A 15,857-nucleotide genomic window follows, 5' to 3' on the forward strand; every position below is an offset into this window, starting at 1 on the left:
AGAAGGGGGAGAAGGAGGGGGGAAGTAGCGGGGAAGTGTGGGGGAAGGCACCAACCTGCCGAAGTGTAGCGGGAAGCGGCCGCGGATGCGGTGGAAGAGCTTCTCCCCCGTGTCCAGCTCCACGTAGAAGTAAGGGGTCCCCGGCTGTGCCACCTGCGGGGGAAAGGGGGTGGGGGTGTAACAGAAGGGGGAGCAGCAGGGAGAGGGAAGGGGAGAGCCAGGGATGTTATGTCATTTCTCTGATAATAACAGGAAGATTTTCTTGCAAATTCCTATCCAAGGGAACCTAAAACGGCCTCCTTCCACACCACAGCACCGGAGGAGGGTTGGTGTTGGGTATCTGAAGGAACGAATCCAGCAAGTGCTGTGCACAGCTGGAATCATTTTGGGATCAGCAATACATCCATTGTTCATGGGATCTTCACCCGGAGCAGAATACACCTGGCACAGATCAAGCCCTCAATGTTCTGCCTCCAACAGCAGCAAGGGACTTCAGAGGGACACCACCACCCGAGAGTGGACAGAGGGAAAGTAAATTCAACAAGTGAAATCTCATCTCGTACTTGCATGATATCTGAGTGTTCTGGGATTTCTACCAATTCAATCTGTTGTTCCTGTGCCTGTGCAATAAACAACTCTTTAATGTCTTCAGCAGTGCAGTGGTCCAATGGGACAGGAATCACCTGGAAAGGGAGGATGTTTCCGTAAAAAAGAAAGGACAAAACAAACCCACTTGCAGAAAGCAATTGATCAATCCATCACTGGAGCTTGGTATGCTCCTCAGTACCGCTCAGTGTCATCACACAAGACAGGGCAGCACCCATCTGTACAGGCTTAAACTTATGAGATTTTTTTTTGTGTAGGAGCTGAAAAAATGCTGAAAACTAAAAGCTTGAAAAAGTTCTCAGCACAGTTTCTCCTTTCTGATCTCTGTGGTAGCTTAAGGCTGCTCTGCTACAGTGACAGATCTGCCAAACACAGAAGCCACCACAATAAACCACTAGATGACTGAAACACAAGGACAAAAATAAAAATCAAATCAAAGGGCTGGTACTAGTAGACAGTGACCAGAGTTCTGCGGATATCTTTAGATTTCAGCCTAGAAATGCAAGCACCACAAGCCAGCATAGGCTAACTGGAGCCAGATCAAGGTCTTATCTGAAAACCTTGTGCCGTTTTTAATCAGTTCCACACAGGGCAAAATGTTCCTTACCCACTCAGCATAACCAATGCTGTGCTTCTCTAACAGGAAGAATTAAAGGACTGTGGCAGAACCAGCACAGAATCCCAAAATGGCAGGGGTTGGAAGAGACCTCTGGAGATCACCTAGTCCAACCCCCTGCCAAAGCAGGTCCACCCAGGCAGGTTGCAAAGGAACGTGTCCAGGTGGGTTTTGAATGTCTTCAGAGAAGGAAACTCCGCCACCTCTCTGGGCAGCCTCAGCCCAGAGCCCTGGAGGCTCTGGCACCCTCAAAGAAGTTTTTCCTCATGTTAAGATGAAATTTCCTGTGTTCCAGTTTGTGCATTGCCCCTTGTCCTGTCACCACTGAGGTCACTGTCCAGGCACCACTGAGAAGAGCCTGACCCCATCCTCTTGACACCCATGCTTTAGTTATCTATAAAGATGTATGTGATCCCCTCTCAGTCTTCTCCAGGCTAAACAGACCCAGGTCTCTCAGCCTTTCCTCATAAGAGACGTGCTCCAGCTCCTGATCATCTTTTGTAGCCATTTTCTGGCCTCTCTCCAGTAGTTACTTGTCTGCCTTGAATTGGACACAGTGCTCCAGATGTGGCCTCCCCAGGGCAGAGCAGAGGGGGAGGATGACCTCCCTTGACCTCCTGACCATGCTCTTTTTAATGCACCACAGGAGATGATTTGCTTTCTTGGCCACAAGGGCACATTGCTGGCTCAGGGTCAACTTGTTGTCCACCAAGACTCCCAGGTCCCTCTCTGCAGAGCTGCTTTCCAGTAGGTTAACCCCTAACTTGTACCAGTGCATGGAAACCAGTTTTATTTTTGCATCTGTAGGATGACTTCTGTCCATACTCTAGGAAGGGACGGAATAAAGAGAGAATTTTGAAGATGAACTTTCCATTCATTTGCAGAGAAGTGTGTTCTCCCAGGGTGCCACTAAAACCATACCTGTAACTGCAGATGCTGACTCCTATAGTTTCTTTCAAACAGGACATATCTCTTTCCCTTGCTTCTGAAAAATTCCTTTAGGGCAGACTTGTACTTGGTCACTTCTTCCAGCACCTCTGAAGACAAGTCAACCACCGACTGATAGTGGCCAATAGGCAAAATCAAGACATGATCAGGCAGCAAGCCACCTTTGGCCAGGGCGAGATAGCACTAGAGTGAAACAATACACACCAGTTACTCACTGCGAGCAACACACACTTACTGTGCTGTGGAAGTTTACTCTCTGACCATATTCTGAGTATCCCCCAGCCTAGTGATTCTGCCTCAGGAACAGGAAAGTCTTCTCCTCTGTGTCACTTATTTTATTAGAAATTTATTAATTACTAGAGGAATGAGAAAGACGGACTGCTAAAGGACACAAAAAATTAATCTCTTGAATGCCGGAGAATGCCTTGTCTGCGGGAAAGTTGCTGAGTGAACTTCACTACTGTGGCTAGAATTTCTTACTATGAAAAGAAAATCCACTTGAAAATTATGAAGAGCTTTTAAAATACGCCCATGGACAAACCCATCCCTGTAGCAGTATTAGGTGGATTATGGATACAGGAGCTTTAAGCAAAGTGAATATATCAATGAATGAATTAATCTCCAAGATATTCTTTAAGATGTCAACTTTAAAGCTATCTTATCTTCTGTTTAATCTATATATAATAAAACTGAATCTATATATAATAAAATTGAAACCAATCATCCCAGAGAGATCTAGCATAACTCCAGAGAGTGAATCCTGTAGCCAAGGCAGGTCCTAGTTTATGACGAGTTCACACTGGAAAAGTTCTGCCAGATGGTAACTTAAGCAAACCATGAGGGCTGGCACAGCGAAAAATGTTCTGACACTGTCATCCAGCTCTGCTGCAGAAGCAAAACTAGGCAATTTTTTAAAAGGCTATCTATATATTTATGTCTTTTGTAGGGGAGATGTGAAGAAACTGAAAACAAAACCAAGAATCAGCTTCAAATCAAGTTTGTTTGGGTTTTTCTAAGATTTAAAAATGGAGATTGATATTTATATTGCTGTGTCTTAACACGATTCTGCCGCCATGTAGCACAGAACACACTACAGGTACTTACGTGCGTGCCAATACTAACAACCAAGTGCTTCTCAACATCTGGGCTAGCCAGGCAGAACCAGCAGGGCCCCATGGGCTGTGCTTTATTGGGAAAGAGAAACAAGCGTTAGCACAAAGCATGGAACAAGATCTGAAGAGTTGTTATTTTCCAGCCACCCTTCCCAGTTGATAAAGCACTGAAAACATTAGAAGGACACAGTTCCTGGAAGCAGATCTGGTCAAAGAACTGGTGCCTCTGGGAAATTTCAGGAAAAGAGGAGGTGGCAGCAGTCACACCCTTCCTGACTGCCATTCTCATTGAGCGCTCCAATTTAATGAAACAGCACTAATTCCAGGAATTTATTGGTTATAGCTCACTAATAGGAAAACACCAGCAAATTTAAACAAACAAATCAAAATGAGGTAAAATTACTGCATAGGTACAGACAAGGACAGATGCTGCCAAACACACTTGGCAGTTCTGCCCTATTCATCACACTCAAAACACCTGGAATCACATCCAAATTGTGATACCTGAGCTGAACTTTAAGATAAGTTGATGGCACTGATTAGCTAGGCCTCTCCTTAGGGTCACACGCTATATTCACATCCTCTGCAGGTTGTGTACAGGATTAGAGAAGTAGCTTTGCAAATACTATAAACATGAGGTGGCCCTCCCAAGAACCGCAGAAAACCAAATGTCCAATGCCGGGAGTAATTTCCGAGCAAAACAGTGTAACAAGGTTCTCTTCTCATGGTATCAAACTCCAGAAGGCTTTGGAAGTTGTATGAATATGCACAATGGCACACTATGTCCTACAGCAGTGATAGAGGAAAACAAGATGCATTCTTGCATCACACACGAAACACATGCATTCTTTCATCAAAACTGACTGCCATTACAGCCAGTTGCTCTTCTGCAGTGACACTGTGTTTGTTTTAGCATACAGTAATTTAGCCCATCAAACTGTTAAGTGCAAGGACTATGCAAAGGGTTTGGAAATCTAAAACCCAAACAACTTAGTCTCATGTAACAAAGGCAACCAGACTTATCTACCAGAAACATTTTGGAAGAATGTCCCCTTACCTGCTGGCAGAGGGAATAGGTTTTACAGGAACAAAAGGGGAGGCTGACATTTGCATTTTAAACCTAAATTTCTTTATAACTGAGACCAATATTTCTAAAGATAGAAGCTTGAAATAACTCATGATCCTTGAAAATTTCATTTCGATTTTTTCAAGTCAGACAAACTCTAATGAGATTTACAGCACAGAAATACAGAGGTAACAGAAGAGCTTCCTCCCTTCCCTGTGCATTAAAACTTAGTGAAGTCACAGCACAGAACAACTGAAGTGGTGTTTCAAGAACTCATCAGCACCATGATCTTGCAGTCCCTCTGAATGGAAACGTGCTGCTTTGTGAAAGTGCCTGTAGTCATGTTCAGAGGGTAAATGGCATCAGCCCCACCGCAACCACCACAGACCCAACTACCTTTGAAACTATCCTTTTGACTTTTCATTCACCTATTGATTGTCAGGTTTGTAGGAAACACGGGACCCTTCATTCCTCTGTATTCCAACAGCATCTAGTTGAGCGACAGAGCACGTTGGCAAGCTGACACAGCTCAACAGCTTGAGAAAAACAAAGAGCAACGTTTCAATGCCTCAAGGGACGAGCTCAGGAAAAAAGCATACACATACTTACGGGGTTTTTTGGCTTGCTTAGGTTGGGAGTTCCCTGCTGCTTTCTCATCTGAGGGACGTTTCTTTCCCTGATGCTTGTTCAAATCAAAGAAAAACTGACAAGCTGGTTCTTCCTGTTTAGAAGATGAAAACCAAAGCCCAATGTAACTGCATCACAAAGAGTCATAGTACATAAAAGAATTTGTCTTTTGCTGAAGAGGTTTATAACCACCTTTGAACAACAGCGAAAGCATCAATATATTAGAACAGAATGAACTGAGCTCTCCCAGAAACACAGTTGACTTTGCCTGCCGGGATATGCCACCTCAGCCAGGGAAAAAAATTCTGGGAGAGCTGCCCCAAATTGCCACATTCTCCTATTTAGCCTTATACTGCACATTCAGAATTGCTTGATTTTATAGATTATTCAGATCTCATTTTCGCTTGACAGCTAGTGCCAAAAGAATGCCTGTATTTCTTGGAGATGTTAACCTCTCAACAGACTCCCACAGAGGCTGAAACCACTTGACCAAGTTGGCATGTATGGCAAAATGCCATTAGAAGGCTTTAATGCTGCAGAGGAAAGCATTTGGGAAGAGGGCAGCAAAGAGCAGGGCTGCTCATGCCAGCTTACTTTTGCTTCCCACATGAGAGCACAACTGCAGTCTAAAATCTAACCCATGCTGGAAGAATCAGCACATACAGCGGAAGCATTTTTCCCAGTAAACTCCACAAGCTTTTGTGCCCATCTTCAATTGGATATTGAAGCTCAAAGATGCAAGAATTTTTGCTTCCAACAAGTTACTGACTGTTTGGTCTATTTAAAGCCTTACTGGCAGGGACTGAACATAACAGCAAGTCTCAGCTGGGGGCGGGGAGGTTGCCACAGGTAAAGGGGTCGGGAGGCACCAGTAACACTCATGCTGACCCACACTGTCAACTGGAAGGAGCCAGCTCTTCGCTCTGCTTGCATGCTCCAGAGAGAAAGGCTGGAGAGCAGCGCCTGCACTTCCTACCTGACACACTGTTCCAGCAAAGTCCAAGTCAAGTGTAACTTCAGGCTGAGTATTTTTCCCCCCTGCCAATGATTTCCCGATTTGGTTTTTCTCCATTACATTAAGATACACAGACATAGCTATCACATGTCTGCATTAGCAGAGCATCCCACAATGCTTAGAGGGAAAATCACGCTCTACACAGGGAAACAATCTTGAGTCTCTACACTGATAAACACAATCCACTTTTCTGATGATCAAATTACAAAGTCGGCAATTTCAAATCTTCTGACACCAACAGCTGAGTGTTCAGGCCCCAGGAAGGAACCCTTCTGCCCTCAGGTGGCAAAGGAGTATGGAGTTGGTAACTTAGGACACTTGAAAAAAACCCAATGCAACAGTACCCAGCACCAAGCTCATCAGCATTGAGGGATACAGTGGAAATGCAACATCAAAAAAAGTAGCATCTGAGTAGCCAGCAGTCTAAGGGAGAAAACTGGGGACTAATTTGTAGCCTACAAGCTTAGAAAGAATAAGACCATGCATGCTGAGGGTGCCGATAGGGGACAGTCCTGACAAGCAAATAGATCTAACTACAGCATCACCATGCAAACCTGCAGGAGGAATCATAGAATAGTTTGGGTTGAAAGTCATCTAGTCCAACTCCCCTGCAATGAGCAGGGACATCTTCAACTAGATCAGGTTGCTCAGAGCCCTATCAGTCCAACCTGACTTCGAATCTTTCCAGGGATAGGGCATCCACCACCTCTCTAGGCAACCTGTGCCAGTGTTTCACCACCCTCAGTGTAAAAAATTTCTTCCTTATATCTAGTCTACATCTCCCCTCTTTTCGTTTAAAGCCATTACCCCTTGTCCTATCGCTACAGACCCTACTAAAAAGTTTGTCCCCATCTTTCCTGTAGGCCCCCTTTAAGTACTGGAAGGGGCTCTAAGGTCTCCCAGGAGCCTTCTCTTCTCCAGGCTGAATAACTCCAAATCTTTCAGCCTGTCCTCACAGCAGAGGTGCTCCACCCCTCTGATCATCTTTGTGGCCTCCTCTGGACTCTCTCCAACAAGTCCTTCTTATGTTGGTGGCCCCAGAGGTGGATGCAGCACTGCAGGGGGTTCTCACTGCAGCAGAGTAGAGGGGCAGAATCCTCTCCCTTGATGTGCTGGCCACACTGCTTTTGATGCAGCCAGGAGATGGTTGGCTTAAGAAGGGGAAAATTGTAACAAACTCCCACACGTTGCATCTATACAACTTGGTTGATGCAAATAGTTCACGCAGAGCCCAGAAATATTGGACAGAAATATTCCAATGTTAAAGCTGAACATTGTTCTAAGCTCTGTAAACACAGAGAGTGAAACCAGAGCGCACATATGGGGAGAAGCGGCTACCTCTGCACACAGGGGTGCTTTGGTCTTCTGAGCTTCCTTTCGGTATGGATTTTCGGTGACATCCTGTGGCTGTTTCACCAGCTCTGCTGGGTTCATCAAGCTCATCGGCGTAATGCTGAAGGCATAGAGATACTAGAACAAAAACAGATGGCTCAAATGCAAGAAGCTTTTGCCGTGACTGCAACTCTGAAAGACATCGGTTGTGAACTAAGCCACCCTGAAATGGTAGCACACCATTTAGCACTGCAAGAACTCAGCAGATCAGTGTTTAAACTAAGGCAGGACATGAAAACCACACTTCTTGTGCCAGTCTCCCATCCAGTACAATCAAGAGTTTACAGAGTGCTTCCTCATTCCAGTTTAAGGAAAGATCTGTTTGAAAACCAGCAGTGTATCCTAATTGAGAAAGAAACAACCTTGATCCTTGCCTGTTTCCAGGAGTTCTTTCTGTCCAAAACTCCTGGACCTCTTTTTGTTACCAGGCCTGGTTCCTATGCCTTCTTAACCACTAGCAACCTGTCTTTCTATACCAATATTCTGTAACTTTCTCAAGGGGAGAATAGAGGCAGGTTAAAAACAAAACAAAACAAAACAAAACAAAACGAACCAGACCTTTCCCATCCCAGAAGTTAATAATTTTTAGTGATGTGTAAGGGCTCCTTTGGAATGTCACTTCCTTCTTAAAGGAGGCCATATGAACAGAAAATACATAAAGCAGAGGGGTAAGAGGAAGGAATGACAGCTTTCTAACCACCTTCCTCTGCAGCTGTCTTCACAGCTAGATGCCATTTGACCAGGTAGAGAAGAACAATGGTGCCTCAGAACACATCTTGCAACACTTACCCTTCTAACATAATGTGCAAATGATATCTATTACTCAAGTGAGACAGATCCCTCCACTTCAGTCAAGCTTTTAAGGGACAGATGCTGTCCTCTGGCTAGCCAATGCTGGGCTTACTGTCTTATTACTTGTACTTGGGAAAAGAAGAAAGATTCAAGAGTGTCAGTACCTTTTTCTTGCTTGTATTGCCAACATCAGCAAGTGCAATAAACCTGCTCACATGCTGTGGGGTCTCCTGTAGCACTGTGTGATTTCTGTAAGGAAGTAAAACAAGACTTTACTGGCAGATACAACATAGAAAAGGACAGTAGGAAAATGACATGTCCTCCATGAAGCTACTCAGACAGCAGGTCAGCCACATACAGCCTTTGGCCAAGAACAAGGAGGGCTGAGGACAGACAGACTTATCTAACAGCAAACAGCTGCACAGACCAAAATGACATCTCATTGCAGTCCAAATACAGAGAGGAGAAGACAAGTCACTAGTGATATACACACAGCTATACACTTTAAAGTGTTTCCTGCGGAAAGGATAATCTTATCCAACGTTAACACAACAGCCTTAGTTCTACGTGTAGGTTGCTCTGACACCTGCCTTATGTTACTAGTCACATCCTATATACAAAGTTATGACTGAAAACACCACTCTCTTGACTACACGGGAGCTTTTCCATGATACATTTTCAGAGATACACCCCTGAATTAAGCTGAACACTTGCAACTAATTTGGCATCAGATTCACAGCAATGTACTGGTGCAGGTGGTGTCAGCAACAGCACAGTTTTCAAGGCAGCAGGAATTACAGTATGCATCTGAGAAACAATCTTGATCTTGTGTCGGACCTGGATGACTTCATAAAATTATTCTGAAGTTGTACTCCTGTCTTCTTTAAAAACTGAACTCTATTTAGAAAATAAATGAGAATTCACATGGTCTTACAAACCTGTAAGGAAGTCTTTCATAGTAGACCTTCTCCAGGGCAGCAAAGTGGTACCTTGGTTTCAGACTTGCAGCTAGATCAGATACTAACTTGGAGCCACACTTCTTGGTATCTATTCCTCCCTATAAAATAGAAACCAAGTTATATTCAAAAACACCTGTCAGACTTTAGTGAAAAGAAATGGTATCATACAGAACTGCAGGCTGGAAAAGTAGAGACTGACTATAGTGGGCACCATTCCCTGGAAGTTGGAAAAAAAAGTCAAAAAGGCTTGATCTCTTATTGCCAAGCGGAGCCTACTCATTTATTCCATTCTGTGTACCCAGGGTTTACATCCACTCATTTCATTCATCCACATTTGTCATATTTTCCTTCTCTTGATCTTGTGAAGCCAGGGCAGCACAGAGTGGGTTTGGAAAACACCAAGAGATGTCCAAATCATTAAGACAAGTTTTGACCACATGCCCAGAGAGCCAAAGCTTTTCTGCATGAATCAAGCAAATAGGAAAGCTCTGAATTTTCTTTAGGAAGCACACTTTTATCCCACTCCCATCCCTGAGAAGTCAGAGCAAAACAAAACACAAAGAGCATACTTCCAATAATTTCTTTGGGTGAAGGCTCTTCTTGTGCTGCCTCTTCCACACTAGCTGTATACTGAGAAGTGAAGTAGGGAAGGAAAAGGGCAGGGGAAGAGAGAAGCTCAGAAATAGCCTATGTCTGTCACCTGTACCATGTTATCTTAGGTAAAAGCACAGGGAACAAGACCCTGACCTGGCAAGCATCTGTCACAGCCCTTCGTTGTGGCAGCTGGACAGGCACTAACCCACCCCCAAGAAAGCAGTTTTCTTCTGTGCTGCCTCCAGAGACTGGCAGCATTGTTCCACAGCAACTGCAACCAACTAAATTCAGAGCAACATTTGCAATCAGATGAAACCTATTGACTCAGATTTTTTCAGGCAGGGACAGATCCAACACCCTGAAGTTTCACAAATACCCCTCCTGAATGGTTCTTCTCTGAAAAACCAGAATATCCGCTGCCTGTTTTTACTTTTAGCTTTCTCAAGCACTCAGAGATGACCTAATAACCAAAATTGCCAAAACCAAGCAGAAAGGTAATCCTTTGTTAAATCCATCTGGAAACCCATTCCACCAGAAAACAGAACACTTACCGGACTGTTGGCAAAAGTTCCCACATGTCTGGGCCAGGGGGATGTCAGCAATACATCAACACCTTTGAAGTTTGGGGTTGATAACAAAGATGCTTTTAATTCCACCACATCCTTTGCGTTAAAACTGTAGGCAGGAGCTGGCTCATCCTGGGACTCAGTGCCACTCAAGTATGCGATCTGCAGTCCAGAAGAACTGCTGTAAAGACCTCGACGGCCTGCATTAACAGAGGCACACATTTGAGATGTAGGCATTGCAAGTAATCTCTTAGTCACATCATAGACAGAGGATCAAATTCAGCAGTCCTTCTTATTCTACTGAAACTATCCTTACAGAAAGCTCATTTTCTGTGCCCATAAACTCTGGTAAGGACGTGTTTTAATGCAGTGACTCAAACCCTGTTGAGTCTGCTCAGACAACCCCCAGCCTTCTCTCCTCACTGCTATCTTGGTCCCCCAAAGTCAATCCATACCAAAAGCTCAGTATGAAGGCAGAGTACCAAAAAGCCAACCGCAAGGGCCCTTACTTGTTATGTTTTTGTCAGGTGGCATTCTAGAAAGACAGTAGTTTTTCCTTTTAGCTTTGCTACAGCTTCGTTACCTTTAGAGTTGACAGTTCTTACCTCTGCTATACCAGTACAGCCTCAGAGCACAGCAAAATCATACTTCAATTAGGAAACCTTCTCCATACAAAGACAGGCATGTTACGGGAATAAGATATTCTCAAAGAACAGGCTCTTTCAACCACTATTCCTTTTGGTTAGCAAGTTCAGTGTTAGACAACAATAAAAAAAGCAGGGTTCTTGTTCACATTTTCCACAGCAGATTGTATCTGCCTCTCAACATGCAGTTCAACTCCAGTCTGAACCCCAGAAAAAGAAATGCCACCTTAAAATTTCCAGAAAAAGGAACGACTTTGAAGTGGGAAGATCAGAAAACATTCACGAAAGCACCACCAGACAAATACACATCCCTTATCACAAACCACCTGCATCCTTACCTAAATAAGTGATGTTCTCAGCTAATTCGCAGCCACTGACATCTGGAAAATAGCTGATGGTCTTTTGGTCATTAGCACCAAGCACGTAGGTTGGAATTGGAGCTGAGGAAAAAAAACACATGCATTTGGTCTCCTTTAATTCAAGTACATTAGCACAAGTTCAGCCCACATTTACTAGGAATTGCAGCATTCCTACGGACCCCAACAACCTGCTGCTGTCCTCCCTTATTAAATAGGAAACTATTGCTGTTTTGTATTCAGTGAACAGGGAATGACTGGGAATTTCTGTGAGGGAAGCACCAGGAGTGGCAGAAGGGATACACACTGGCAGGCGTCCTGAGATCCCATGGCTTGCTGACCGAACTGCTGTAAACATCTACGTAGAGCTTCTCAGACTACCTGGGCTGAGAAAACAAGGATTGCTCCACATGGCAGCCTGTGGGCTGAAACTGTAAGGAGGTGATAGTAGGAACACAAGTGGAACTGTAACACATCCAGGCAAGGAGAGAGAAGACCCTGACACCAATTAGCAGCGCTCTATGTCTACTAGCACTGCAAACAGCACCAGCCAGATGACCCAGGCACAGGACTTGACTCCCAGATCATGGGCAGGTGGCTTGGACACATGCATTTTTGTGCTCTTGAGTCCAAGAACACAACAGAAATGAGTTTTGTTTTAAAAAAACCCATCCTGCCCTCCTGTGTGGATGTCTCCCAATACAGCTTAACTGCTTTAACATTACACTGCTTAACTGTAACTTCTGAATTCAAAAACACACCGCGATGAGACAGTGAAGTGGGTTGCAAAGTAGTGCAACATCCAGCATCCAGTGTGACAATACCTTCCTTACCTTTCTTGGCCCCTGTGCGATACTCTGCCCATTCTGCCTCTGAAGTAGCGCCAAAAAAATTCCCAACGCACAAAAGCATCTAAAAAGAAGTGAGAGTTGCCATTTGACCAAAGATACAACACACACCACTTTTTCATTATATGCCATATTGTCCCAACACTGTGACACACATCATTTCATCAGGATTTTGTTTGGTACGGTGAAGAGGTTCCTCTGTGTTTATTACAGAATGGTTTGGGTTGGAAGGCACCTTAAAGATCATTTAGTTCCACAACCCTGCCAAGGGCAGGGACACCTCCCACTAGACCAGGTTGCTCAAAGCCCCATCCAACTTGACCTTCATAGGATCACAGAATGGTCAGGATTGGAAGGGACCTTCAGATATCATCTAGTCCAACCCCCAGGGCTGCCAAGGCAGGGTCACCTAGAGCAGGTTGGACAGGAATGCATCCAGGTAGGTTTTGAGTGTCTCCAGGGAAGGAGACACCACAAGCTCTCTGAGCAGCCTGTTCCAGGTCTGTGGCATTCTCACAGGAAAGAAGTTTTTCGTCATGCTGAGATGGAATTTCCTGTGTTCCAGTTTGTGCCCATTGCCCCCTGTCCTGTCACCAGGCACCACTGAAAAGAGTCTGGCCCTGTCTTCTTGACATCCCCCCCTTAAATATTGATAAGCATTGATGAGGTCCCCTCTCAGTCTTCTCTTCTGCAGGCTAAGCAGACCCAGGTCTCTCAGCCTTTCCTCAGCACAGAGTAGCTCCAGTCCCTGATCATCTTCGTAGCTCTGCATCTAGTATTAAACGTGTAACAGCAACATTAATAGGTTTAAATGCAACAAGGCAACAGTCACTCTCTCACACTTTCTGTCCATGGGTTACAGCTCCTCCCAACATTTTGGTGGTGGGCAAGGAGGGCTGACAGGGCTGCAAAGCCCCTTCTGCCAGTCCCTTCGTATCCCAAGCAGAACAAGGTGGGAGCACAGCCCTGGAGGGGGGCAATACCTATCCCAGCACCCCTCAGCGTGAAACCCACCCAGGAGCTTCTCCTGATTCGCACATGGAGCCAAGATATTTGTTTTATTCCAGTCCTGTGCCATTAAGGGTTCTAGGCGATAATTTGCAAAGTGAGCAGACCTGTTAGGAAATACCCAGGGTCTTTTATACAAAAAGGTAACGAGGAAAATCGCATCAAAACAGCTGATTGGTCACTATATACTGTCATTATATAAAAAAACCCTCAATTTTGCATGTCCCAACTCCTGTCTGACTCATTATAGGTGGCCTTACACTTACGTGTAAAATGTCCTCCTGGAGATGTAATATTTAGTATTAAAATTATCTAAGGTAACTAGAGACTATACCTTCATTCTACCAGCTACCACCTGGTTACTGTTCAAGCTTCTATTCCATTGTAGCTCCACTTGGGACAATGGCTAACTTCAAGACTGGATTACATTTATGGTGTGGTGGTGTGATCTCCCCCTTTCCCGGCTCCTGCTCAGGCCATAACTGTCAGTGGGAGTTTGTGATGGGCTGCACCCGGACTTTTTGGGATGGCTGTCTGGAGTGGGGACCTAGATATTTTGTTGCTATGCAAATACAACCAAAGGTCAATTATCTTACTCTATAAATAGTGGACAGCCCAAGAGCCCTTGGAGCTCTCCTGCACTGCAGTAGGCTGCACGCCAGGAAGGATGGATGCCTCTCAAGGTTACATCTCAAGGTTGAGAGATTCCTTGCCACAACAGATTCTCAGTAAGTGACTAATAGCATGCTAAATTTGAAATGTTAGCTAAGTGATATAAAGGATTGATTGCGCATATATAATCCTTTAGACACAAACCATTGACCAAGCCTGGGACCAGGACTGGTCACCCAGACTTCTCTCTGGGAAGGAATTTAGAAAGCCAGGGGGTCCTTTCTGAACCTCGTGACTCAATGGGAGGGTCTCCCTGACAGTGTGTCTGACCCTGTCCTCTCTGCAGTAAATAATAGAGTGTACTTGACATTGAATCTCATAAAGCGCTGTCGCATTCACTATCAAACTTTGTTACATCACTGTTTTATATTAATAAATATTTCAGTGCTTCTCTCTTATGAGTGAAGTTAATCACTCCACCTGCAACATAGGGGCTTTCCGTGTCAGGGCCTTCCTATTCCCTGTTGTTATGGTTTCAGAGCAGGCCATCACATCACAGCCACTCAATTCTGTGAACTTTTTAACTCTTTTTGACATCACCATCATCCCGTGCAGGCTTTTTGCCCCCACCCACCCCCAGGAGAACCCCACGCGTGTCATCCGGTCCCCAAGTCTTACATCGAAGTGGCCGCTCTTGGCCTGGACTGCCCGAACTCGGCTGAAGAGAGCTTCCAGGCGCCCCTCCACATCGCCACAGGCCAGCCTGCGGGACAGGGCATTGTCAGGAGCCGCCAGACCACAGCCCCGCCGCCCGCCAGCCTCCTCCCCTCCCTCCACACTTCTTTTCCTCCTCCTCTTCCCCGCCCTTTCTCCTCCCCACTGTGCTTCTTCTCCTCCTCCTCCTCCTCCCCCTCCCCATCCTTTTCCTCTCCTTCTTCCCCCTTCTCCTCCCTTCCTCCTTCTCCTCACTTCCTCCCTCCCCCCCTCTTCTCTCCCTCCTCCTCTTCCCCCCGCCAGCTTCTTCCCCCTCTCCGCCTCCTCTTCTCCCCCGCCGCCCCGTCCCACTCACACACGCAGAGGCGCAGCGGCCATCATGGACCTGTTCGACCCGGAGAGACAACACCGCCGCGTCCGGAACCTGCTACCGCTTCCGGGTGCGCCGCCTCAAAGGCTCCGCCCGGCGCCGGTTCCGGGTGCGCGCCACAGGGGAGCAGGGAGGGATGGGGAACAAGTTGCCGATGAGCTGGCAGTGAGCCCTTGCGGACAAGGCCAGTCGTCTCCTTGAGTGCATTAAAAAGAGCGTGGCCAGCATGTCGAGGGGGATCATCCTTCCCCTCTTCCTCCACTCTGCCCTGGTGCGTCCGCATCTGGAGCACTGTGTCCAGTTCTGGGCTCCCCAGTTCAAGGCAGACAAGGAACTACTGGAGAGGGGCCAGCAAATGGCTACTAAGGTGATCAAGGGACTGGAGCACGTCTCTTAAGGTAAAGGCTGAGAGACCTGGGTCTGCTTAGCTTGGAGAAGGCTAAGAGGAGATCTCGTAAATGTTTATAAATATCTAAAGGATTCGTGTCACAGAATCACAGAGTGATATGGGGTTGGAAGGGACCTCTGGAGATCATCTCCTCCAACCCCCTGCCAAAGGAGGTCCACCTAGAGCCGGTTGCACAGGAATGTGTCCAGATGGGGTTTGAATGTCTCCAGAGAAGGAGACTTCACCACCTCCCTGGACAGCCTGCTCTGGGGCTCTGCCACCCTCACAGGAGGGAAGTTCCTCCTCATGTTTAGGTGGAACTTGTTCTATTCAAATTTGTGCCCATTTCCTCTTGTCCTATGGCTGGGCACCATTGAAAAAAGACTGGCCCCGTCTTCTTTACATCCACCCTTTAAGTATTTATAGGTGTTGATCAGATCCCCCCTCAGCCTTCTCCACACTACAAAGACCCAAGTCCCTCAGCCTCTCCTCCTAAGAGAGATGTTCTCCTCCCCTAATCATCTTTGTAGCCGTTTCTATACCCTCTCCAGCAGTTCCCTGTCCTCTTGAACTGGGGAGCTCAGAACAGGACACATGGAGCACTTCACTGCAAAGGAAAAAGCA

General features: G+C 45.9%; 1 protein-coding gene across 1 annotated transcript; it reads right to left on the reverse strand.

Annotated features, from left to right (window-relative positions):
- Positions 1-21: 21 nt before the first annotated feature.
- On the reverse strand, positions 22-14,901 carry CWF19L1 (CWF19-like 1, cell cycle control (S. pombe); the record flags this gene model as incomplete). Its single annotated transcript, XM_014966634.1, has 13 exons — positions 14,831-14,901; positions 14,440-14,524; positions 12,127-12,205; positions 11,276-11,377; positions 10,279-10,493; positions 9,113-9,231; positions 8,339-8,423; positions 7,329-7,460; positions 4,958-5,069; positions 3,275-3,354; positions 2,144-2,353; positions 564-683; positions 22-153 (listed from the first exon to the last, which is right to left on the reverse strand). Coding segments are annotated over exons 1-13 (1,497 nt in total), but the record flags the coding sequence as incomplete, so codon positions are not given.
- Positions 14,902-15,857: the final 956 nt, after the last annotated feature.

Source organism: Calidris pugnax, unplaced genomic scaffold, assembly GCF_001431845.1.
Source record: "Calidris pugnax isolate Ruff unplaced genomic scaffold, ASM143184v1 scaffold53, whole genome shotgun sequence".
Lineage (NCBI taxonomy): Eukaryota > Metazoa > Chordata > Aves > Charadriiformes > Scolopacidae > Calidris > Calidris pugnax.